The sequence below is a fragment of the Scyliorhinus torazame genome, chromosome 21 (genome assembly GCF_047496885.1).
Source record: "Scyliorhinus torazame isolate Kashiwa2021f chromosome 21, sScyTor2.1, whole genome shotgun sequence".
In the NCBI taxonomy this organism is placed as follows: Eukaryota; Metazoa; Chordata; class Chondrichthyes; order Carcharhiniformes; family Scyliorhinidae; genus Scyliorhinus; species Scyliorhinus torazame.
In genome coordinates this window covers 115245693-115272537 of record NC_092727.1, presented here as the reverse complement: position 1 = coordinate 115272537, position 26845 = coordinate 115245693, and the positions used below count along the sequence as shown (strand labels likewise).

Below are 26845 nucleotides of genomic sequence, written 5' to 3'. Positions count from 1 at the left end.
AAGTAATTGTGATCTCAAAAGTTTCCCAGCGTGAAATCGCTAAACAATTTGGTGCGTCCAGCCATTTCTTCACTGAATATGTTTAATGTAAAGAAGCAAATGGAATAAATTAAAATGGTGACTTCCTTTAAAAAAGAGTCCTGTCATTGCTACCCAGTTTGCCTTCTGTTGTTAAGTTGTGACCAAATTTAATACAACAATGAAAATGGATAAAATACTGGTATAATTCAGAAAATAATATAAACAGAACGTGCTGGAAGTACATAGCAGATCAGGCAGATGTTCAGGCCAAAGGTCTTCAATCTGAAATGTTAACGATGTTTCTCTCTACACAGATGTAGCTGATGTACCATCAATGACGACAGACGAGAGTCGGAAGAGTAAACTGTGGCTTTAATCAGCTAAAAGACACCTGCTGGCAGCCGGTCCCAGAATGAGGGCAGGGCTGGAGGTTAGCTACCTTTATACTTGTGCCCGAGGGGCGGAGCCAGCAGGGACAAACCCAGACATGTAACAAACAGTAAGTACAATAAGTAAGAACAGTAAGTACAATATAATACAGTGGTTCACCACAGTAGCCTAACCTATTCAGCGTTTGCTAAAGCATTTTGGATTTCTAGCTTCTGCTGTGAGTGGCTTCTGTAGTTAAGTTAATAAAATTAGGTGGCAAAACAAATCTGAGAGAACATCCCTCTGACATCTCTGGAAGATACACGAAATCCAAAAGGCTTCTGAAGGGCACTGAAATTCTGGATGCCAACAGGAGTCAAAGGTTACGGTTAACAGATCAATTCTGTGGGCACTTCTAGAGTACGCCCAATTGTTTGTTTCACCCCCCCCCACCCACCCCCCACCCCCACCCACTGCTACCCCCTCCCCCACCCCGACTTGAAAACAATCCAGCTGCATTCGAAAGGGTTGAGGATGTTTCCAAATATTTGAGGACTGACTGATCAAGAAAGGGTCAGCAACTGAACTTAATTATTTTCACACCTGGAATACTCTGCACAGTTTTGCCCCCCCCCCCCCCAATCTAAGGAAGTCTACTGGCATTGGAGGCAGTCCAGTGAAGGTTCACTGGGTTGATCCTGGGTATGGAGGGATTTTCTTATGAGGAGAGGTTGAGGAAGCTGGGACTGTGCTCATTGGAGTTCAGAGAAATGAAAGATGACCTTAATGAGACATAATGAGCGTGATTTAACGGCAGTGCCACCTGGGTGCCAGCCTGGCACTGCCTTGGTGCTCAGGTGGCATTGCCAACTGGCAGGGCACTGCCAGGGTACCAGGTTGGCACTGCCAAGGTGCCAAGCTGGCATTTTTAGCGCGGTGCCGATCAGGCTGGGGTGCCCTGTGCGGGTGTTGGAGGTGGGTGCAGGGGCCCTGAGACCCCCTCATAGTGAGTTGAGGCTTGGGGGATGGGGCGGGGGGGTCGGGGGTTGCGTCGGGTGCTCCAGAGATTGGGAGCCATTTAAAAATGGTGTCCTGATCTCTCGCTACACTGGGGAGTTCCAGCGAGTGAATGGGCCGAATGGTCGACTTCCGCTCCTGTGTCTTATGGTCTTATTTTCACTGCAACAGATTCCTGGAGAAGGAATTTGATTCAACTCATTTGACATGTTTAAAAGTAAGCCAGCTCGATATCTGTTGAGAAAAGTGGGATGGCAAATTATTGGGAAACTAAAATCTGTGCTTGAATTTTTTCAGGGTATTAGAGAGTGGAAGGTATTCCATAAAGTAGGGGACCAACAACTATTGCACTGGAGTGGCATATGAAGAAAAAAGCATCGAAAACAGAATGATAAAACATAGATACTGGACAGAGGGAGCTTGATGCGGGTCATTGGACAATCCCAGTTAAAGTTGTCTGCTGGAAGAATGATGATGAGCTGGCCTCAAGATACTGTACAGCAAATATCATTTAAGTACAATGCTGACACTTCTGGAGCCTTGTACAGGGAGCAGAATTGAGAGAGTCCCACAGAATAGAATCAAAAGGCAGTCTTTAAAGGGTTGCAGCCTTCGGGATGAAAGTGACTACATATCACAATAAGAATGTTGGAAGCTTTTTTCGAAAGGGCTGAGAGGCCGTAACTTCTCTGTGGATCTGATAAATGCTCAAAAATGCTTCATGCAAGCTTTGAGCTTTTAGACAGGTTGTCTAGGGGTGAGGGCAGTGGTAACATGTGATGGTCTAAAACAAAAGAACTTAAAAAAAACCTAACATGGACAATTGATAAAAAGTGACACTGCTCCCAGCAGGCTTTGGTGAAGAGGGCAAGTACAAGAAGCATTATCCGGTTTAACCAGGGGACCCTGATCAAATGAGAGAGGCTGACATCTCAGGCAAAGGTTGCCTGGAGTATATTCGAAACTTGAAGCAAAAGTGGCATTTTCTAGCAAGATATATATATGATTGTCGAAAACGTAGGCACCAATAAAACACTTCCTATGCGGTGGCCAGGTGTATTACACTGTGAAGTATACTCTCACACATTTTGCCATATATTAGCCTAGGATTGCTAACTGTGATTAAATGCATTCCTGGACGTTCCCTCACAGGATGCTCTCTTGCCATTAGTCAGCTGACACATCCATCCTTGTGATCTTCCCTAATTGGAAAGCAAAAAGACCCATTGCCCAATTGGATGATGTTTGACTGTTAACCAATATTTTTGTATCTGGCAAAGATAAATTTTCAAAGAAAAGACAAAAAAAAACAAGTTTGTTTAATATCCCAGGGTTTGACACAGCAGTGTCCTGGAGATTGACCATCAATTCCTGGCGTCTCCAGTCCAATCCTTCGGGGCTGACAACGTTGTCGTTATAAATTATTCTGGCTGGTTAACGAAATGAAGGAAATCTGAAACAAAGCGTTGCACAAGCTTATCACAAGTCATGCAATGAGAGGAGATGAGCGCGCAATGCTCGCCAAGACTAAACATTTTACCAGATTTCTTGTAGAACTGCACTTCGCCTTGGAACTCCTGCTTGCTGTCGAGTGCTTTATCAATCTGCACGGAAACCTGGTCATTGGTCTCTGCTCCATGCAGGAACTGGCACCCACAATTCTTCTGCATAACTTCAGTGCGGGCGTAGCCAGTAAGGTCGCAGAACCCATCCGAGCAGTAGACAATGGGAAAGCCCCGGTACACTTGAGCATTCGCAAGGATAAAATTGCTGTCTGTAAATTCAAAATGGAAAAGACCAATTAGAAATCTTTGATCAAATGAAAAAAGGCATCCTAACTTTTACAGCTTGTAAAAATATCCTCCGCTCCTGGATCCGTGACAAGTATCCTTCAACTCAATTCAAAACTGGCATAAAATGGACATGGACTGTATCCCTATGGAATTATTGTCTGTGATCCGTTCTCAGTCTCCACTCCGTAAGGGATGGGACACCTATCTCAAATTTATAGGTTCCGCTTTGTCTGACCTGGTCATGCAAGATTTCCCATGAGCCATTTTGTAAGTTGTGATCTTGCCATACATAAAGGTGTGCAGCTTGACATATTAGCCTATTATGTTTAAATGGCCTCATCCTCTCTCCCCCACCCCGTTTTCTAATTGATCCGGTGTTAAAATTGGAAGCAGTATTTCTTAAGGACAGTTCTGAACTTATTCTGTCTTGCTTGTTCTGAAATTTGCAGAAATATTTGTGCTGCACAGTACCAGTTGTGCTTTGGAAATGCTGTTCCGTTACTTGTAAAGTGTTATCAAACTCTAATATAAATAGATATTTTTAAAATTCATGACAATGTTAATTTCCTAAAATCGCACTGGCTGAATAATAAGCACTCATTCAATGTTATTGCGCAGTGATGTTCAATTTAGTGAGAAAAACACAGGTCTTGGCTCATCACGAATCTTGATATTTTAGTTAGTGAGCGTGACTGTAAGTTTAAACACAGAAGTGGAAAATCAGGCTTAATTGACTACATCAACAGTATATAAAACTATGTCGAAGTGCTGCTGCCTTAACAACTCTTCACCTAAGAAAACTGATCACTGCAAAGGTAAGCATAAACCTGATAATCAGTGAAAGAAAAAGAACCGTTAGTCCATTAAGGCGATCCCACAACTCGATGGCAGGAACACAATGACAAAATTATTATTTCCGCCCTTTCGCCACCCCGCACATCTGCTGCGATCATTTGGGGACCATTTTCATAACACAGCTTGAAATAGGGATTATATTAAGCCCCAATTTACATTCGCAGATTGATTTGGGCACTCTTATGTTTCGCTTGAAGAGTTTTCAAAAAATTAGAACAATATAAAATCCACTTCTCCTCCAACATTTATTCCTTCCAACGTGAAGGCAGCAATACATTTTCTGACAGGCACACTAGATTGATGAGACTACAGAATCCATGGAATGACAACAGTGGTCAAGTACACATTGGACAGCAGGCGGCACGGTGACGCAGTGGTTAGCGCTGCTACCTCACGGCGCCGAGGATCCGGGTTCGATCCCGGCCCCAGGTCACTGTCCGTGTGGAGTTTGCACATTCTCCCCGTGTCTGCATGGGTCTCACCCACACAACCCAAAGATGTGCAAGTAGGTGGATTGGCCACGCTAAATTTCCCCTTAATTGGAAAAAGAATGAATTGGGTACTCTAAATTTATTATTTTTTAAAAAGAAAACAAAAGTACACATTGGACAAAATCTAACGGCCGCGCCTGAACAGGGACGCAGCCGGTAAATCTCACGGGTGGCCCCTCGTGGGAGCTACCCGGCTTGCCAGGTCTCTCAAGGTGCCGCAACCTGGACCCCACCCACAATGAGCAGTGAGTAACATTTTGATATGCACTTGCCGGAGTTACCCAAGGTAACCCCCACGCCTCAGAGACCTGAGCGAGCGCCGGTTCGTACTGGTCTCCACAAACGGGCACCAGGCGTACCGGCACCTGGGTGGCTGGGGTCTGGGAAGGGTGGTACCCTGGCACCCCTGATGACACCCAGGTGCCCTGGCAATGCCACCTGGGTGCCACTCTGGCACTGACAGGCTGGAAAGGCCACTGTCAGAGTGCCAGGCTGGCAGTACCAAGGTGCCCAGGTGGCATTTGCCCACACCGGGGATTGAGCCTGGGGGTGCCATGCCCTTATTACGTGGGGAGTGGAGGGTTTGATGACCCCCCTTATAGGTGTACTGGGGGGGTCACTTTGGGGGGGTCTCGAGATTGGGACGCCATTTAAAAATGGGACTAAGTGCGGCCTCGGTGAGACGTTCCCCGTTGAGATCCTGAAACGAAACAAAGTCCCGTTAGTTAGTGGGGTCTTTCTCAGCACTGCCAGCACCGGGGAACAAGCGGTTAAATGTGCTTGACATGGGACTCTGTTTCATTTCCGATAAATTGTGCCCATTACCTCAGATGATCCAAATTTTTTAAATGGGGCACGATTTACCAGCCGTGTTCTGCCAGAATCAGGATGTGACGTGGCTGGTAGATCCAGCGAGAGGCCTTGTCTGGGAGACCCGATGGTCATTACACAGAGATTGCAATCTGCATCCCGCCCACAATGGGCTGCCTACAAGCGTCGGGAACGACTCCTATAACCCCACCCAGAATGGACTCTGTTTTTTAAATTTAGATTGCACCCAATGGTTTTAAGTTCAACAGGCCAAAATTACTGTATGAGTCACAACCAATTTAAAAGTGACTTGCAACATACACATTAGGTTATTGAGCTGGGTGCAGGCAGAAAAAGGGTGATCAGAAATCATGGCTGGGAATTTACCAGGCGTTGGGGGAGGAGGTGGGATGACAGGTGAGGTGGCATGGCACCATGCTCGCTGCCTACCTAGTCCTGTCTACGCTGGCTGCAGACTGCCAGCAAAAGGGGATGTATAGGGCAGCCCGCTCACCTGTGGGACAACTGAGGTCCATAAATGGGCAGTTAATGGCTGCAGAAGAACATTATCCCATCACAAATAGGATTTAAATCGCAGCACGATAGGCGAGCGTAAATGTGCAGTCTACCAGGTGAATCTGTACAAAAAAGGCGAGGGGGGGGCAGGAGGTTAAGGGTGAGCACCTCCTTTCCAAAGGTCCTCCATTTCCCCCCATCCATCGTAATTCTTGGGCGAGTAGTAGTCATGGGCGAGTAGTAGTCATGGGCGACTTTAACTTCCCAAATATTGAGTGGAAACTCTTTAGATCAAATAGTTTGGATGGGGTGGTGTTTGTGCAGTGTGTCCAGGAAGCTTTTCTAACACAGTATGTAGATTGTCCAACCAGAGGACGGGCAATATTGGATTTAGTACTGGGTAATGAACCAGGGCAAGTGATAGATTTGTTAGTGGGGGAGCATTTTGGAGATAGTGACCACAATTCTGTGACTTTCACTTTAGTAATGGAGTGGGATAGGTACGTGCAACAGGGCAAGGTTTACAATTGGGGGAAGGGTAAATACGATGTTGTCAGACAAGAATTGAAGTGCATAAGTTGGGAACATAGGCTGGCAGGGAAGGACACAAGTGAAATGTGGAACTTGTTCAAGGAACAGGTGCTACGTGTCCTTGATATGTATGTCCCTGTCAGGCAGGGAAGAGATGGTCGAGTGAGGGAACCATGGTTGACAAGAGAGGTTGAATGTCTTGTTAAGAGGAAAAAGGTGACTTATGTAAGGCTGAGGAAACAAGGTTCAGACAGGGCATTGGAGGGATACAAGATAGCCAGGAGGGAACTGAAGAAAGGGATTAGGAGAGCTAAGAGAGGGCATGAACAATCTTTGGCGGGTAGGATCAAGGAAAACCCCAAGGCCTTTTACACATATGTGAGAAATATGAGAATGACTAGAGCGAGGGTAGGTCCGATCAAGGACAGTAGCGGGAGATTGTGTATTGAGTCTGAAGAGATAGGAGAGGTCTTGAATGAGTACTTTTCTTCTGTATTTACAAATGAGAGGGGCGATATTGTTGGAGAGGACAGTGTGAAACAGATTGGTAAGCTCGAGGAAATACTTGTTAGGAAGGAAGATGTGTTGGGCATTTTGAAAAACTTGAGGATAGACAAGTCCCCCGGGCCTGACGGGATATATCCAAGGATTCTATGGGAAGCAAGAGATGAAATTGCAGAGCCGTTGGCAATTATCTTTTCGTCCTCACTGTCAACAGGGGTGGTACCAGGGGATTGGAGAGTGGCGAATGTCGTGCCCCTGTTCAAAAAAGGAACTAGGGATAACCCTGGGAATTACAGGCCAGTTAGTCTTACTTCGGTGGTAGGCAAAGTAATGGAAAGGGTACTGAAGGATAGGATTTCTGAGCATCTGGAAAGACACTGCTTGATTAGGGATAGTCAGCACGGATTTGTGAGGGGTAGGTCTTGCCTTACAAATCTTATTGAATTCTTTGAGGAGGTGACCAAGCATGTGGATGAAGGTAAAGCAGTGGATGTAGTGTACATGGATTTTAGTAAGGCATTTGATAAAGTTCCCCATGGTAGGCTTCTGCACAAAGTAAGGAGGCATGGGATAGTGGGAAATTTGGCCAGTTGGATAACGAACTGGCTAACCGATAGAAGTCAGAGAGTGGTGGTGGATGGCAAATATTCAGCCTGGATCCCAGTTACCAGTGGTGTACCGCAGGGATCAGTTCTGGGTCCTCTGCTGTTTGTGATTTTCATTAATGACTTGGATGAGGGAGTTGAAGGGTGGGTCAGTAAATTTGCAGACGATACGAAGATTGGTGGAGTTGTGGATAGTAAGGAGGGCTGTTGTCGGCTGCAAAGAGACATAGATAGGATGCAGAGCTGGGCTGAGAAGTGGCAGATGGAGTTTAACCCTGAAAAGTGTGAGGTTGTCCATTTTGGAAGGACAAATATGAATGCGGAATACAGGGTTAACGGTAGAGTTCTTGGCATTGTGGAGGAGCAGAGAGACCTTGGGGTCTATGTTCATACATCTTTGAAAGTTGCCACTCAAGTGGATAGAGCTGTGAAGAAGGCCTATGGTGCGCTCGCGTTCATTAACAGAGGGATTGAATTTAAGAGCCGTGAGGTGATGATGCAGCTGTACAAAACTTTGGTAAGGCCACATTTGGAGTACTGTGTACAGTTCTGGTCGCCTCATTTTAGGAAGGATGTGGAAGCTCTGGAAAAGGTGCAAAGAAGATTTACCAGGATGTTGCCTGGAATGGAGAGTAGGTCTTACGAGGAAAGGTTGAGGGTGCTAGACCTTTTCTCATTAGAGCGGAGAAGGATGAGGGGCGACTTGATAGAGGTTTGTAAGATGATCAGGGGAATAGATAGAGTCGACAGTCAGAGACTTTTTCCCCAGGTGGAACACACCATTACAAGGGGACATAAATTTAAGGTGAAAGGTGGAAGATATAGGAGGGATATCAGAGGTAGGTTCTTTACCCAGAGAGTAGTGGGGGCATGGAATGCACTGCCTGTGGAAGTAGTTGAGTCGGAAACATTAGGGACCTTCAAGCAGCTGTTGGATAGGTACATGGATTACGGGAAAATGATATAGTGTAGATTTATTTGTTCTTAAGGGCAGCACGGTAGCATTGTGGATAGCACAATTGCTTCACAGATCCATGGTCCCAGGTTCGATTCCGGCTTGGGTCATTGTCTGTGCGGAGTCTGCACGTCCTCCCCGTGTCTGCGTGGGTTTCCTCCGGGTGCTCCGGTTTCCTCCCACAGTCCAAAGATGTGCGGGTTAGGTGAATTGGCCAATGATAAATTGCCCTTAATGTCCAAATTGCCCTTGGTGTTGGGTGGAGGTGTTGAGTTTGGGTAGGGTGCTCTTTCCAAGAGCTGGTGCAGACTCAAAGGGCCGAATGGCCTCCTTCTGCACTGTAAATTCAATGATAATCTATGATTAATCTAGGACAAAGGTTCGGCACAACATCGTGGGCCGAAGGGCCTGTTCTGTGCTGTATTTTCTATGTTCTATGTTCTATGTTCTGGTGCCTCAATCCATCCACTGGGGTTTCCAGCATGGCCCCTGGCGAGACCCAGGTCTTCCCTTTAAGTTCAGTCTCCGCGAGTGTGTCCTCTTCAGGACTGCATGCAGTCCCAACAGTGGCCTCTGCCCCTGGTGGCAACACCAGGGCCAATGAGCTGCCAGCCCTCTGATTGGCTAACGGCTCCTGAGCTGGTCAGGAACATGCAGGCTGGCCACCATTGTTGATGTTGGGAGGGTGGGTCCTGCCCACAGTGTAAAATTCAGTCTCATCTCTCCATGACACACTCTGTCCAACTTTTATATCCGCTGATGGAAAACAGGTAGTCAAAAAACAACCAGCAGTTATCATTAAAAAACAGATTGGTCGTCTGACTGATGCTTGGGCATGGCTGTGCGAGAATTGTCTGCAGAACATTTCCTTCACTCCAAAAAGTAATTCATTGTGAATTTGTTGTAACACAACAGTTTATGAGATATTAATAGCATTAATATAGTGTAGTAGTTCATTAAATAAAACAAATATTTACACTTGAAAAAAACTTTTAGTTTCTGCCCTTAACTTGGAAATACATACCCAGCACCGTCAAATACTACATTGGTTATGCGATGAATGTAAGAAATTGGTATATATATATTGTATTATACGTATCTGGTGCGGTAATGTTTTAAAAGCCTGGGTTAGGGTGTGTATAGATCAGCTGCAGTATTTTTAAAAAACCATAAAAGACAGACAGTCTTTGTGGCTGCAAAAGATGCAATTAAGATGTTGTAAAATTGAGATCATCATTCTTTCCAACCATGTTTATGTTTACAAGGAGAGGCCTAATAGGATTTTGTTGTGGTTTTGGGGGATTCCCTAGGGAGTAGATAATTAGAGACATTGGACGGGATTCTCCGGTCGCCGGTGCCAAAATCGCGTTTGGGGATCAGCCGGAGAATCACTGTTTGAGCCGGAATCGGGAGCAGCTCCGCTTTTGCAATGCTCCGCCCCCTCGAAAACTCGCAGAGTACGCCGCATGCCGTCGGGACGGCCTCAGGACGTCACCTAAGGCCCTCCCCCGATGCTCTGCCCCTGATGGGCCGAGTTTCCGACGGCATGGAACACTTACCCAACTTTTTTTCGCGAACCCGGAGTGGCGGCCACGGACCCGGCAATTCTCCAGCCGTATCCGCAGGTAAAGCCAGCGCTGCGTGCCTGCTAGCCTCTCACCAGTCGGAGGATCGGTGCAGCTTTGGCACCATTTTTTCAGGCGTAAAACGCCACTGTTCCCACGCTGGCGTCATCACTTAGTCTTCAAATCGGAGAATCCAGCCCCTTTCGTTTAAACTTAAGTAGGTCGTGGGAATTAAGTTGGATGATGATGATGTCATTAATAGGAGGAGCCAGGTCTGTAGCAGGCAGTTGCAGATTAGCTTTTGAAAGCTGTGAGCTGAACAACAGCTTTTGCAGAAGGCGGTCAGATTTAGCATTAATCTGACAGACAGTGATCTGCAGGCTGTTTACTGAAAGGATCTCTCTCTCTATTCAAGCAGTCTTTCAAAGACCTCCCTATCCAGAGTATCGCAAGTAATCCTGTGTTTGCAAATTTTATTTCAAAGTGGGTTTGACCTGTGATGGATTTTGCTTGATTCGTGATCGGGAAGGTGTCAGTTAGAAGTTAACGTGTTTCCTTTTATTGCTAAGCATTGTTCAACTCGTAATTGTAAGCCATATTTCTGTGATGTTAAGGCAGTTTAATACTTGTTAACGATAAAGTTTGTTTTAAGATACCATAGCCTTATTTGTGTGCGGAATCACAGTTGGATCAAAATATCCTTTCTTCACAGTTTTTACAAATTAAAAAAAGATTGTGGTTCCTGTCCAGTATCTTAGCAAATGTTGGGGTCAGGTCCGGGATCGTAATCGTTACATGAAACAAGATGTAAGCAAATGGCCAGTTGTTCAGTGTCAGCTGTGGCTCAATGACTGGCCGTCTTACTTCTTGAGTCAAGAGGTTGAGAGTTTAAGTTCCACTCCATAACTGAAGTGCAAAAAACCCAGGCTGATACTTCAGTGCAGTGCTGAGGGAATGCTGCACTGTTGGAGGTTGTGTCATTCCTCAAATTTTCATCTGAGGCCCCCTCTCAGATGAATGTAAAAGGTACCATTGGGGGGCAGAGGTGTTATCCTTGTTGTCCTGGCCCATATTTATCCCGCAGGATTGCCTGGCTACCATCACATTGCTGCTTGCGGTGTACAAATTGGCTGCCACGTTTTCTACACGACAACAATGGTTACACTTCGAAGGTTCTTCAAATTGAGACTTCTGGTGCAGGCCACTGGGAAAAGTTGCTATATAAATGCAAGTATTTTTGCACTCTCCTTATTTGGAATCTGGGCTCATAATTTGCAACCACATTCAGAAAGGGACGGTGTCACCATATCTGCCAAAATCACCGCTAATAACTCTGGTAACCCAGTCACTAAATTGAATAAATGACACCCAGGGCCAATCTCCCCTGTTTCCTCTCCCATCACCTGGGAGGTACCTGGCAAAGAACAGCATTGCAACTACATGGTAAAAATGGAAGTAAATTCATCCTTGTCCTAGATGAACGTAGGCTATTTCCCCTTTGAGTGGGAGAGCTGACTGTGATGATTTAATCTGAGGATGACCACACCTCAGGCGAGGGGCAAAGTTCAGAAAGCGGGGCGTTAATGAATGACCTCAGCCGGTACGGGAACTGAACCCATGCTGTTGGCCTTGTTCTGTATTACATACCAGCTGTCCAGCCAACTGAGCTAAAATCATATGGGGAGGCAGTGGAACAATGGTATTGTCGCTGGACTAGTAATCGAGAGGCCCAGGGTAGTGCCCTGTGACCTGGGTTTGAATCCCACCACAGCAGATGGCTAAATTTGAATTCAATGAAAGTCTAGAATGAAAGTCTAATGTGATTACCGTAAAGACCCATCTGGTTTACCAACGTCCTTTAAGGGAGACAATCTGCTGTCCTTACCTGGTCTGGACTACATATGACTCCAGATCCACAGAAAAGTGGTTGACTCTTAAAATGCATTTGGCGCTGGACCATAAATGCCCAGCCAATGACACAAATATCCCATGAATGAATTAAAAACATGGGTGATCAAGAATCCCACCCGCTCTTATTATTTGGCATTGGTGTGCGTTGGAAGCATTTGATACTCAACCTGTTTGGCCGCATTACGAATGTACCTACCTTGGAGTGGGGCTCAAACCTTCTGGCGCACAGATAGTGATGCTACCCACTGCGCCACAAGACCTCCTAACAGGTTGAGTTTCAACTTGCAAATCTTTTTGTTCAATGGCAATAGCAGTGTGAGAGATTCCTGGTCATCCATTTGATGAAAGCAAGGTGGAGCCTTTACCATTACTAGTCATAACCCCAGGCGGAATAGTACATGTTGCCACAGCAGCTTGGGCTTACTGAATGAACTGTAACACACCACTGCCAAAGAGCAGTTAGTTCCTTTCTGGATTTTTTTTTTTTTAAACACTTGGAACCCTGTTTTCGAATTTGAATAATGATATCAACATGTCTTCGACCGATTACTAAGCAGACGAGCATGTGGGAGGTGAATGAGCAAACTTTGTTAAAATGACAAATGCCACTGACACGCTCTAGGTGAATGATTTTTCAGCTCTCTTACACTGCTGGGTTCAGCATCACCTCCAAACAGTTTATCCCCACTGAGGTTAGCAGCATTTAAATAAAACCATTCAATGAAAATCCACACCATAGAAAACACTCGGACCAGAAAGAAAATAGGTCAGGCAGGAGGAGATTGATGTTACTGACTGTGTAGTAGTGCAGTGGTAAGCTGTGTCCCACAAAGGTTCTGGCACATCATCAAGAAAGCAGATAAATGGTTTGCGGAATGGGAAGTCGCAATGCAACTTAAAGTATTTGCCTATATTAACTATTGAAAGGAGGTACACAGGATAAAACTCCCATCTTCCACTTATTTTACTTCCACTGAGCTTATACTTAAACTCACAGTTAACAGTGTTGCCCATATGTTGACTCAAACTAACTCCCACTGCTCACTTTCAATGCTTACTTTTACTCTCACTTGGGCAATGCCTAATTTTTCAAATTCTCATCCGTGTCTTCAGATCCCTCCATAGCGTCGCCCCTCCCTATCTCTGTAACCCCCCTATGAGATATCTGCACCCCTCCAGTTCTGACCTCTTAATCATCCCCAATTTTAATACCTCCACTGATGGAGGCCGTGCTTTCAGCTGCCAAGGACTTAAGTTCCGGACACCCCGCCCTACATGGCTCCAGTTTTCCTTTAAGGCAATCCTTAGAATCTCGACAAAACCTTTGGTCATCTGTCATAATATTGCCTTATATGGTTTGGCGTCAAATTTCGATAAGGCCCCTGTGAAGTGCCTTGGATGTTTTACTGCATTGAAGGCGCTATATAAATGCAAGTTGTGGCTGCTTAGAGGTGTGTTGCTGGGGTCCTGTAGCAAGGCTAGTCCTACACAGAGAAACCCACATCACTTCACCAGAATGCATAGGCCTCGGACAACATATTTGCCAGAATAATACATTAGGAGGCTGTGCTTTCATATTAATTCTTCCATTCCGTTATGTCTGCGCTGTTACAATTGTGAGTGATTAAAAGCTCACAGTGTATATTTTTATTAAAATATCGTTAGTTACCCTCATAGTTATTTCTAATTTAAAAAAAATAAACAAACATCCTCAAAATGGTTGAATCTATATCTGTCTGTGACCCCTGAACAAAAGGAGATGCCTGGCAGTATCGGGGAAATTCACACTTTGTTATCTCGGGGGATCCACTAACGGCCCCTGTGGGCTGCGAAGGCCAAATTCAAAGAGAGCTCTGCAAAGGCCATCTGCATTTCAGAACCCAGGCTGGCCAACAGGAGTCTGTTCATCTGCTAAGACATGGGCTCCACAGTCTTCGTTCAATTCTTAATGGCTGAGACATTTAACAACCTTGGGGACTCAGGTGAGGGATATATAACCTTTGTCAATGACAGTGTGGAAAGGTGGGAGTCATGTAACATTGACCTCTGGCTTAATAGTGCCTGGCTTAACTACAAGGCTCAGTCTTCTGTTTACCATCTAATTGGCAGCCTCTCAGGAAAGGAGCTCTGGCCCAAGGTTGGACACCTGACCCCACCTACACTGCTTCTGCTGGAAATTCTGTACCATCACCTACAAGACCGATTCATTTCTGCATACTTATGTCATTGTGTGAAGTCAACACCACTGGAAAAATGAATTATACAGCATTGGTTTTTAACCTGCTGACATCTATGAAGGAGTACTACATTGGTCTTTGATTCTGGACTCTGGAACCCACGTGAAACAATATTCATTTTCTCTGTGGTCTCAACCCTGTAAATCCTACTTTTCTCTATCCACTCTTTACTGTCTGAAGGCAAGGGGGACACTGTGAACCCTCTTTCATGTTTTGTGTGTGTGCAAATAAACTAACCCTTTGAGTTCATCCGATCTCGAGTTTGATGTGGGGTTATGAACAGAGAATTGGATTGCACCAAAATCAAGGGATTGGGAAATACGCCAACGTTTATAAAAAGAGGGGAACAAATCAAAAAACTTTCTGACGGAGGTTTAAATTAACCTTGTGATCTCTGTAACAAAATACAGAATTATAAGTAACATGCAAGGTACCACTTTTGGATTTGATGTAAAAATACTATTCAATAGTGGAAATATTGCACACTAATGCAGGTATTCATTTAAATATACATCGTGCTTTTGTAGCTTATGCACTAATTGGCCAATTCCCATCACAGTGCTGTTTACTAGAATTGCCCCATTAGTTTGATTTGTCTGCTATTTTCAATTTGTTATTAAATTTGTTATTAGAGACATTTGATCGCCAGACAAGGCAAGTTCTATTGATTTTCTGAACTGCATTCCACTGTACTTGAAATTCATAAGACATTCAGATGTTTGTCAGTCTTTTTGCACAATATCTATTCAAATAAAAGAGCTGAGTGAATTATCCATGACTGTGATTCCATTACGAAACACCAACGCACCATTTTTTTGGAACCATTCTCTTAGAGTAATGTTCCCCTACTGCCTCTAACTTCAGTTTCCCAACCCCATACAACCAAGTTACTCAAATTCCCTAACAAGACTTGCCTGCTGGATTAAATATTTTCACTTGTTCTGCTAAAACTAATTTCTTCTCTGTTCTCCGCTTTGTCCATTCTCTGCCCATCTAATTCCAAAACTCTGTTGGCCTCTATGCTTTGATGGTTTCACTTTCTCAAGCCTCCTCCAGCACTTTTTTATAATGTCCTTCTGTATTTTCACCTGAACAGGACCAGCTCCAAATGCCCCTGTAATAAAGTAAAGGTAAAGTCACCGTAGTCCCAGATGACCATTGGCTGCTTTTCCGTTTGGGGGAGGGCTGACTGGTGATGGTTTAACCTGAGGATCACCACAGGCGAGAGGCAAGGTTGAGAAGGTGAGGCCTTCATGAATAACCTCAGGCAGTATGGGAATTGAACCCGCGCTTCGCTCCGCATCACAAAACAGTCATCCAGCCAACTGAGCTAAACCGGTCCTCCCCCCCCCCCCCCCCCACTGTAAAATTCCTTTAAGGGATACCAGCGTGACATCACAAGAACGGAATCCCCCATAATCAACATCCTAGGGCTTACCATTGATCAGAAACTGAACTAGCCATATTAATACTGTGGTTAACAGGATAGGTCAAAGGCTCGGAATCCTGTGGCGAGTGACTCACCTCCTGACCCACCTGTCCATCATCTACAAGGTACAAGACAGGAGTGGAATGGAATACTCTCTGCTTGCTTGGAGGAGTGCAGCTCCAACAACACTCAAGAAGTTTGACACCATTCAGGACAAAGCAGCCTGCTTGATTGCTCCCCCTTCCACAAACTTTCAAACCCTCCAACACTGACAAAAAGTGGCAGCCATGTGTACCATCTACAAGATGCATTGCAGTAACTCACCAAGGTTACTAGACCCCACCTTCCAAACCATGACCACTACCATCTAGAAGGACAAGAGCAGCACATACCTGGGAACCCCATCACCTGGAGGTTCCCCTCCAAGTCACTCATCACCCTGACTTGGGAAATATATCGCCGTTCCTTCATTGTCGCTGGGGTAACATCCTGGAACTCCCTCCCTAACAGCACAGTGGGTGTACCTACACCTCAAGGACTGCAGTGGTTCAAGAAAGCAACTCACCACCATCTTCTGAAGGGCAACTAGGGATAGGCAATAAATGCTGGCATAACCAGTGAAGCCAACATCACAACTCACAATTTTAAAAAGCGAGTCATCCGATCCAGTCTTAGTTTCGCTTTTGCTTTGAGCAGAGTACACATACACAGCTCTGATGCCTTCAAGCTTTATACCTATGGAGAACTGTTCTCGTGTACCCAATCTTAATAAATTAACCCACACTGTGTTTACTCAATCCCATATGAGCGATTGGTGCCTTGTATCATGCCATGCTTAATATCATGTATCGTGGCCATGCTAAATTGCCCTTAGTGTCCAAAAAGGTTAGGTGGGGTTATTGGGTTACAGGGATATGGTGGAAGTGAGGGCTTAAGTGGGTCGGTGCAGACTCGATGGGCCAAATGGCCTCATTCTGCACTGTATGTTCTAGGGCAGCACGGTAGCATAGTGGTTAGCACAGTTGCTTCACAGCTCCAGGGTCCCAGGTTCGATTCCCGGCTCGGGTCACTGTCTGTGTGGAGTCTGCACGTTCGCCCTGTGTCTGCATGGGTTTCCTCCGGGTGCTCCGGTTTCCTCCCACAGTCCAAAGATGTGCGGGTTAGGTGGATTGGCCATGCTAAATTGCCGTTAGTGTCCAAAAAGGTTAAGTGTGGCTGCTGGGTTACGGGGATGGGGTGGAGGTGTGGGCATGAGTAGGATGCTCTTTCCAAGAGTTAGTGCAGACTCGATGGGCCGAATGGCCTCCTTCTGCACTGTAAATTCTATGCTTCTGTGATCATGTACAGTAAATAAGTTCAAGGTATTATGTCATTCTACTAACACAACATGGTGATCAATGGTGGTAAGGCAAGTGATAGTAAGTTTAAATACAGGTACGATAAGATGACCTTAGATAATGGTGCATGGCATGAGAAAACCTTCAAGATTTTAGCCAAACTGCAACAAAGTCATAGCACGGAGAGTGTTGGAAATAGAGTGTGCTGACTGAGAAGAAAAGGTTTGGAGACAGAGTGCTGAACCAGCAAGTATAGAGCTGGAAAGCAGATGGATTCCTCGTGGTGAGATTTCAGTGCACAACCTGTCAATTCTGTGAGAGGGACAGTGCATTGAGAGGACTAGGACCTGGTTAGCTCAGTCAGGGAAGTAGAGTGACCAGGATGTGGGCTGGATCGAAAGGAAATTCGAACAAGACAAAATAAATCATAAAAATCCGTGCCAGAAGATTTGTGATTATAATGGGAAGCTCCTGGAGTGGCTGAACAATGAATTGAATAAAAATCAAGGACATCATTACACCATGATGCATTCCAACCACAACTCTTCTTCCTTCATGGAGCTTCAGAAAAGTGTGTGTAAGTGGCTACAGAGAAACTCAATTATAAAAATCGCTTATTGTCACAAGTAGGCTTCAATGAAGTTACTGTAAAAAGCCCCTAGTCTTGACATTCCAGCAGCTGTTTGGGGAGGCCGGTACGGGAATTGAACCCGCGCTGCTGGCCTTGTTCTGTATTACAAGCCAGCTGTTTAGCCCACTGTGCTAAATCAGCCCCTGGTACTATAGAAGAGGTTCAATGGAGTATTGTTTTAATGTCCATTACCTTCCCCAGACCTTCTGCACTGTAAATTCTATGAAATTGGGATCTATTATCCAAATTCAAAATGTTCAAATGGCATACAGAATTCTAGGGTGTGGTTCAATTAAATGGGAGCAAAGTCCCATAGCGAGCGTGTTTCCTGGTGCTCACAGTGCTGAGAAACTCATGGCGATGCAATGCCACTCACATTAAATAAGGGGCCTCAGCCGGGAACGCGCAGCCAAGGCCGGACATAGCCCCGTTCTACACACCGAGGAGCTCTGCTCGCCAGACGTCCTCAGTGAAGCGATAGATCAGGACGCCATTTTTTAATGGTGTCTGATCTCCGAGTCCCCCGACGTGACCCCTGACCCCCCCCAAGCCCAACACACTATGGGAGGTCCCCCCCCCCCCCCCCACCCACAACACCCGTGCAGGGCACTCACGGCCCGATCGGCAGCACATAAAAAATGGCAGCTTCGCAACTTGGCAGTGCCAACATGCCATCCTGGCAGTGTCCCTGACAGATGACAGTACCAACTGAGCACCTTGGCAGTGCCAGTCTGGCACCAGGTGGCACTGCCAGGCTGCAGGGCTGGCCATGCCAAGGTGCCCAGGTAGCACCAGCAGTGCCAGGGTACCACCCTGCCCAAAGGGCATGTACCTGGGGGCCTCTGATCCCCTGGGAGACCCCCACGAGTGGTATTCCGTCTGGTCCCCGTTTGTGGGGCGTCATTCTCCGCCGGCGGGAGTCTCCGTTTTGCCGGCGCCCGGGGGTTTCCCGACGGCGTGGGGCTGCCCCACAATGGGAAACCCCATTGACCGGCCGGTGTAACGGAGACTCCCGCCGGCCGGTCGGGGCAGAAATGTGGCGGGGCGGGATGGAGAATTTCGCTCCAGGTTTCAAAGCCGAAAGGGATGAGTCCCAACCTGTCAGACCTGCTGCGATTGTCCAGTATTTTCTGTTTTTGTTTCAGATTTGCTTTTATCCCCCCCTATCCTTGTTGGGTAATGTTCAGACTATTAAAATGTACGTGCTCCCAAGATGTTTATTTTTTTTTCATAGTCCCCCCATTTTTCTCCCCAAGTCCTTTTTTGTTAAAGTCAACAAATGAATGTCCTCCTTTATTTGATCAGGTAAGACTCCCAGAATCCGTGGGGCTTAGCTCCAAAGAGACAGACAATTGGGGGGCTTGGCCCTCCGCAGTTTATCGTTTTACTCTTAAGCAGCCAATATTCAGAAGATATTGTTGTGGTTTAGCGATCCTGGTTCCATTTGGGGAGAAATGGAAGGAGCTCCTGCACTGTTTCTAGCTTTCACGCAATAGTTACTGCACGTTGCCTTTCTCTCTGGTGAGATTTTCACTGAACCCAGTGGTGGTGTCCACCCTGAGAATTTGGAAACAGTTCAAGCCGCATTTCAAGCTCTGTTCCCAGTCTTCACCAGCCCCCATCTGCGACAACCACCTTTTTCTGTTAGCAGGTTTGGACCCGAAAATCGGCATGACCGTGGAGTACGCCGTGCGGCTGGGGGCCCATTGCCAGCGGCCCGCCCAGCAATCCTCCGCTCCCGGCTGGCCGAGTTCCCGACAGCGTGGAACTAACCCCCTATTGCCGGTCGGGATGCCGGAGTGGCGGCTGCGGACTGAGTCCGCAGCCGCCCTGGTGGGGGGGATCGGAGGCGAGGGGGGGGGTGGGATTATAGGCAACCGGGGATTAGATCTGCGCGGTTTCAGGCTCGGGCACACGACTGGTCGGGGATGGGGGGGGGATCTCCTTTCCCTGTGTGACTCCACGGTCCATGTTGGCCTGGAGCGCGGCATGGCTGCCGGATGTCGCCGCCGTGCGAATGTGCAGACTCCGAATCGGAAGTGCAGAGGGTCCGTATCCGCAGTTAAAGCTGCGAGATGTACTTCGGCTCCCTGCTAGCACCCTGCAGGGCATTGAATTAGTTCAACTTTTTAATAGGAATTTCGGGACTAAAATTCTACCGTTTCTATGCCGGCGTGGGGACATAGTCTTATTTTGGGAGAATCCAGCCCTTTGTCTTTGGCCAGGTCTGATGGGGGGACTACTTTGGGCATTTATAGCCATATCCTCTCAACCGAGTCAGCTGCGTTGAGTGAGGTGAGGATGAGGCATCTCGGAGAATCGTACGCCGCCGTCGGGGCGTCGTGGCGCGGTTGCTCCAATTCTCTGGCCCGGCACGGGGCTCGGAGAATCACCCCCAATATCTCTGCTTTCACAAAATATCTGCACTCAAGCTTACAACTCCGCTTTGCTTTGAGTCAACACCGAGACATAACCCTCGAGCACAGTGAGCACAGATCAGTTATCAGACTTACAGAAGCAATCACAGAACAACTGAACACTGCCAAGGGCTCCTTTTGACCTTAAACTTGCAAAACTTAGCTTATATTTCTTCGCATACCATTTATTTTAAAGACTATTTTTTTCGCCCAATTTTCTTTATCCTTGACATTTTATGGCCCGATGACTCCAGTTTCAGTACCAGAGCTTCTGAAATCTGCATCCTGGGTTTCTTCTCAATTGTGGTCAGTAAGGCATTTGGACACATTGGTGTGGTTTTCAGTATCTATGCATTCACCACCTTCTCAACAATCTTCCACCCACCAAATTCTTTATTTACATAGATTACCTGTCCAAATTTCCACCATCTACAGTATGAATCAAAGACATCCTCCCTTCATTCTTCTCTCCACTTATGGAGAATTTTATCCTATCAAGAAATAGCTTTTTTTATTCTTACACCATTCAAGCCCCCCCCCCCCCCCCCCCCAGCCATCTGCTGTTCCAGATGAAACACCGGGGGAGTTATTCTCCCCCCCACGCAGGGTGGGAGAATCTCCGGGGCACCGCGCGAATCGCGCCCCGCCGCCCCGCACGCGATTCCCCCACCCCCTGGAAACCAGCAGCGCGCGATTCGCACCGCGGCTGTTGCGCGTGAATTTGCACAATTGGGAGCGCCGCGGCGGACAGATTCGCGACCCTCCCACCCGCGGTCACGCCCCCGACTTTGACAATGCCCGCTCTAATCAAGTACATTGCCTTCTCTTCTCAAGGTGCTGGCCATGAGATGCAGATTTGACAAGTGCTTTGTCAAAAAAACCTCCAGATGTGACCCCCATTGCCCTGAGACTCATTATTTTAACCTGCTTCCCATTCAGACTCTTGCCACTCTGTCCTGAACCTCCTATGTACTCCAACTGTGATAAACGCAATGCCTAGAAGCAATAACTAATCTGCCCTGTGAGCTGGATGTTTGTTTTAATAACATTTCAAGTGTGGATTGTTTATCAGGACACCATTCTGTTGGGGAGGTGAGTCTATACCGAAAGCACTGGTTTATGGATTCATTTGCTTTTGAGGATTGCTGGAATTAGCATTTCTTCCTGATCCTTTGCTCTCAATTCGGAATTGCGCCTGTTCCATATTCCTCATCTTGCCTTTTCTCTTGTGTGAATTTCTCTATTACTTTTTGACATGGAAGCCGTTAGCATATCGATTTGTTATTTCAACATCTTTCAGGAGTTGATTGTTTATATCATTCATTAGATTCCTACAATTTGCAGATCAATCAATCCACTAACTTCCTTTCCGCGAATGTTGTTCTTCTCTCTTCCAACCTAACAGTCATCTTACAGTTTTCATTTCAACACTCAAAATATTAACCTGTCACTTCTCTTTGCATATGTTGATGGACCTGTTTCTCCCAGCATTTTTTTATTTTTATTTCAAAGGTGCAGTTTATTTTTGTTTGTGACTTTACTATTAAGGAGGCTTGAGTGGTCAATGGATAAATGTGGCCATGGTAATTTGTGGTAATTTAGCCTGCATTTTGGAATGGTTCTTTTCGGGCTTAACCCATAATTAGCAGCTACCACAGACCCTTAGCTGCTCAGCAGAAGTGGAGCAATGCATTGATCTAAAGATGTAGAGATGCCAGCGTTGGACTGGGGTGGGCACAGTAAGAAGTCTTACAACACCAGGTTAAAGTCCAACAGGTTTGTTTTGAATCACCAGCTTTCAGAGCGCAACTCCTTCATCAACTGATGAAACAAACCTGTTACTTGATCTAAAGAATTCTAGACAGATACCGTTCAGAAACCTCAAACAAGAGGTAGAGTTAACCCCCGCCATTCGCAATCTCTTCTATCGTGAATTTGTTTACCCCTTGATGCACGATCAATAACCTCAGAAACGAGATTGGAGACAATTGAAGGCTTTAATACGCTAGATGTTTCTCCCAGCAGCGCAGGTACAGACAAAAGCTGCTGGGGCAGCACGGGCTCTTATACCCCGCATTGCAAGGCAGAGCTAACATACAAGCTTATCCAAAGGGAACAAGTACATTCTCCACCAATGGTATTCCGGCATTACTAGGTACCGTAATCCTCCGAACACAGACTGCCACATTCACCCCCTGTTAAAAAAGTGTCCAGCGGGGGTGGTGGCTTCGTATTACAACGTGGTAAAAGTGGTCGAAGTTACAGTTATGAAGGTACCGTAATGCCTTCGTACAGCGTTTTGCCTCATTACAACTCTTAACTATTTACAACAGTAATGTACATTACAAAAGGAAGCAATTAGTCGATCGGGGGCCCTGGTCGTCTCCTGCGATCGTCGTAGCTTTGGTGGTGATGTCGGTGGAGGTTTGGGCGTCTGTGACTCCGTGAGCGTGGTTTTGGCTTCTGTGGCAGCTTCATCACCGCTAGACATGGCTGGTGGAAGGGCCGACTGACCTGGGAAGGGGGCGGCTGTAGGGTGCGCCAGTGGGCAGGGGCTAGACGGGGCTGGTGGAAGAACCGATCCACCTGGGAAGGGGGCGGCTGTGGGGTGCGCCAGAGGGAGGGAGGGTGGGACTGGTGGCGGGGGTGTGTGTGGGAATCCAGTGGACGCCACATAGGCGTACTGAGGGTTAGCGTGGAGGAGATGGACCCTCTCGACCAATGGGTGCGATTTGTGCGCCCGCACGTGTTTTCGGAGCAGGACAGGTCCGGGAGCTGCCAGCTAGGTCGGGAGCGAGGTTCCAGAGGAGGACTTCCTGGGGAAGACAAGGAGACGTTTGTGAGGTGTTTGGTTGGTCGTGGTACACAGCAGTGACTGGATGGAGTGGAGGGCATCCGGGAGGACTTCCTGCCAGCGGGAGACTGGGAGATTTTTGGACCGCAGGGCCAGTAGGACGGTTTTCCAGACCGTTCCGTTTTCCCTCTCTACCTGTCCGTTTCCCCGGGGGTTGTAACTGGTCGTCCTGCTCGAGGCAATGTCCTTGCTAAGCAGGAATTGATGCAGTTCGTCGCTCATAAAGGAGGACCCCCTATCGCTGTGTCTGTAGGCAGGGAAACCGAACAGCGTAAAGATACTATGGAGGGCTTTTATGACAGTCGTTGCGGTCATGTCGGGGCAGGGGATGGCGAATGGGAACCGGGAGTACTCGTCAATCACGTTCAGGAAGTATGTGTTGCGGTCGGTGGAGGGGAGGGGGCCTTTTAAATCCATACTGAGGCGTTCAAAGGGACGGGAAGCCTTTATCAGGTGCGCTTTCTCTGGCCTGTAGAAGTGTGGTTTGCACTCCGCGCAGATTTGGCAATTCCTAGTGGGTCCTGACCTCCTCGATGGGGTAGGGCAGGTTGCGGGTCTTAATGAAGTGGAAAAAATGAGTGACCCCCGGGTGGCAGAGGTCCTCGTGGAGGGCTCGGAGGCGGTCCACTTGTGCGTTGGCACATGTGCCGCGGGATAGGGCATCAGGAGGCTCGTTTAGCTTCCTGGGACGATACAAGATCTCATAGTTGTAGGTGGAGAGTTCGATCCTCCACCGTAAGATCTTGTCGTTTTTTATCTTGCCCCGCTGTGCATTATCGAACATGAATGCAACCGACCGTTGGTCAGTGAGGAGAGTGAATCTCCTGCCGGCCAGGTAATGCCTCCAATATCACACAGCTTCTACTATGGCCTGGGCCTCCTTTTCGACTGAGGCATGGCGGATTTCGGAGGTGTGGAGGTTGTGTGAGAAGAAGGCCACGGGTCTGCCCGCTTGGTTGAGGGTGGCCGCCAGAGCTAGGTCGGAGGCGTCGCTCTCGACCTGGAAGGGGAGGGACTCGTCGATGGCATGCATTGTGGCCTTTGCAATGTCTGCTTTGATGCGGCTGAAGGTCTGGCGGGCCTCTATCAACAGCGGAAAAACTGTGGATTGGATCAGTGGACGGGTCTTGTCCACATAGTTGGGGACCCACTGGGCATAATAGGAAAAAAACCCGAGGCAGCGCTTCAGGGCCTGGAGCAGTGCGGGAGGGGGAACTACATAAGGGGGCGCATGCGTTCAGGGTCTGGGCCTATAACTCCATTACGCACTACGTAGCCGAGGATAGCTAGGCGGTTGGTGCTAAACACGCATTTATCCTTGTTATACGTTAAGTTAAGGATTTTTGCGGTTTGGAGGAATTTTCGGAGGTTGGTGTCGTGGTCCTGCTGGTCATGGCCGCAGATGGTGACATTATCGAGATACGGGAATGTTGCCCGTAAACCGTACCGGTCAACCATTCGGTCCATCTCTCGTTGGAAGACCGAGACCCCGTTAGTGACACCAAAGGGAACCCTTAAGAAGTGGTAGAGCCGCCCATCTGCTTTGAAGGCAGTGTATTTGCGGTCACTAGTGCGGATGGGGAGCTGGTGGTAGGCAGGCTTAAGATCCACCGTGGAGAAGTCCTTGTAATGCGCGATCCTGTTAACAGGTCGGATATGCGGGGGAGAGGGTACGCGTTGAGCTGCGTAAACCTGTTGATGGTCTGACTGTAGTCGATGACCATCCTATGCTTCTCCCCGGTCTTTACAACCACTCCTTGAGCTCTCCAGGGGCTGTTGCTAGCCTCAATGACACCTTCCTTCAGTAACCGTTGGACCTCTGACCTAATAAAGATCCGGTCCTGGGCATTATACTGTCTGCTCCTGGTGGCGACAGGTTTGCAATCCGGGGTGAGGTTCGCAAACAGGGAAGGCGGATCGACCTCGAGGGTCGCGAGGCTGCAGACAGTGAGGGGGGGTATAGGGCCGCCGAATTTGAAAGTTAGACGTTGTAGGTTGCACTGAAAGTCCAACCCTAGGAGTGTGGCCGTGCGGAGGTGGGGAAGGACGTAGAGTCGGTAGTTTCTGAACTCCCTTCCTTGGACTGTGAGGTTAGCTACACAAAACTCCTTGATCTCTCCTGAGTGAGATCCGGAGGCCAGGGAGATTTTTGATTAACGGGGTGGACGGAGAGAGAACAGCGTCTTACCGTGTCGGGGTGTATGAAGCTCTCCATGCTCCCAGAGACAATTAGGCAGGACATTTCATGCCCATTGATAAGCACCGTCGTCATAGCAGTCGATAGTGTTCGGGGCCGAGACTGGTCCAGGGTCACCGAGGCTACTCGTGGCAGCAGTTGAATGTTTTCTTCGGGCGGTGTGTGGTGAGCCGAGCTGGGGTCCTGGGAGTCCATCCAAGATGGCGGCGCCCATTGGTCGCACATGGCCGGGGGTGCACAAAATGGCGGCACCCATCCATCGCACGTGGTGTCCGTGGAACAAGGTGGCAGCGCCCGGAGGCTGCACGTGGCCCTGGAGGATGAAGATAGCGGCGCCCGCTGGCAGCACGGGGACCGTGGAGAGGATTGTGGTGGCGGTCCATATTCGCCGCCGGAGACCGCAGCGACCGCCCAGGCCTGGCATACCGCCACGAAGTGGCCCTTTTTACCGCATCCCTTGCAGGTGGATGCACGGGCCGGACAGCACTGTCGGGGGTGCTTGGCTTGCCCGCAAAAATAGCAGCGGGGCCCCCCGGGGTTGCCATGCTGTCTTGCAGCACAAGCTTGTGGGGGGATGGGAGATGCCTCGGGGTCGGCCGAGGGGGAGTTCCACGCTGCCCAGGAGGCTGCCGCGCAGTCGGGGACGTAAGCGCGGGCATTTCGGGAGGCCACATCCAGGGAGCCGGCAAGGGCCCGTGCCTCCTTGAGGCCTAGTGTCTCTTTCTCCAGCAATCGCTGGCGGATTTGGGAGAACAGCATACCTGCAACGAAAGCGTCCCGGATCAAAAGTTCTGTGTGGTCGCTCGCCGAAACTTGCAGGCAGCTGCAGTTTCTCCCCAAAACCAGGAGCGCATGGTAGAATTCCTCCAGCGATTCCCTGGGGATTTGTCGCTAGCAGATTTTGGGCGTAGACCTGGTTTACAGGGCGAATATATCCTTTCAGCAGCTCCATTGCTGCATCGAAATTGTCCGCGACCTCGATGAGGGTGTAGATTTCTGGGCTCACCCTCGAGTGCAGGACCTGAAGTTTCTGTTCTCCCATGTGTGTGTTTTTGGCTGTTCCGAGATATCCGTTGAAACTCGCCAGCCAGTGCTTAAAAGTTGCCGCTGAGTTTGCCGTGTGGGGGCTAAGTTGCAGACACTCTGGCTTGATTCGAAGCTCCATTCTTTTAAATCTAGCGTATTAAATTGATGCACGATCAATAACCTCAGAAACGAGATTGGAGACAATTGAAGGCTTTAATACGCTAGATGTTTCCTCCAGCAGCGCAGGTACAGAAGAAAGCTGCTGGGGCGGCACGGGCTCTTATACCCCACCTTGCAGGGCGGAGCTAACATACAAGCTTATCCAAAGGGACCAAGTACATACTCCACCAATGGTATTCCAGCATTACTAGCTACCGTAATCCTCCTAACACAGGCTACCACACCCCTATGAATGTGTCTGTGTAGCAAATCATGATTTGTGGCCCCAAAACTTCACTCATCCGAGATTTAGACTCCCATGTGAAATTGTTGAACTCGTAAACTCGCACCTTTCCCATATTTTTCCCATGTAGAAAGTGCACATTGCGCAAGTTCACCATTTGCAATTTCACCCTTCGCGAAACTTTACATGAACAGGATCTCCGCAAATGACGAGAGTTCACTGTACATGCAAACATATGGACATACAAAATAGGAGAAAAAGTACGTCATCCAGCCTCTTGAGCCTCCTCGCCATTCAATAAGATCATGGTTGATCTGTTTGTGTTTCGAATTCCACATTCCCATCTACCCCTGACAACCTTTGATTCCCTT

The 26845-nt window shown here is 47.8% G+C and overlaps 1 protein-coding gene across 1 annotated transcript in view; it reads right to left on the bottom strand.

The window, feature by feature from the left end:
• Positions 1-26845, bottom strand: part of kcnh4b (potassium voltage-gated channel, subfamily H (eag-related), member 4b) — a 237984-nt gene that overhangs the window by 136395 nt on the left and 74744 nt on the right. The window contains exon 2 of the mRNA XM_072487319.1: positions 2948-3181. Within this exon, the coding sequence (XP_072343420.1) occupies positions 2948-3181 (234 nt within the window). The remainder of the gene's footprint in view (positions 1-2947; positions 3182-26845) is intronic.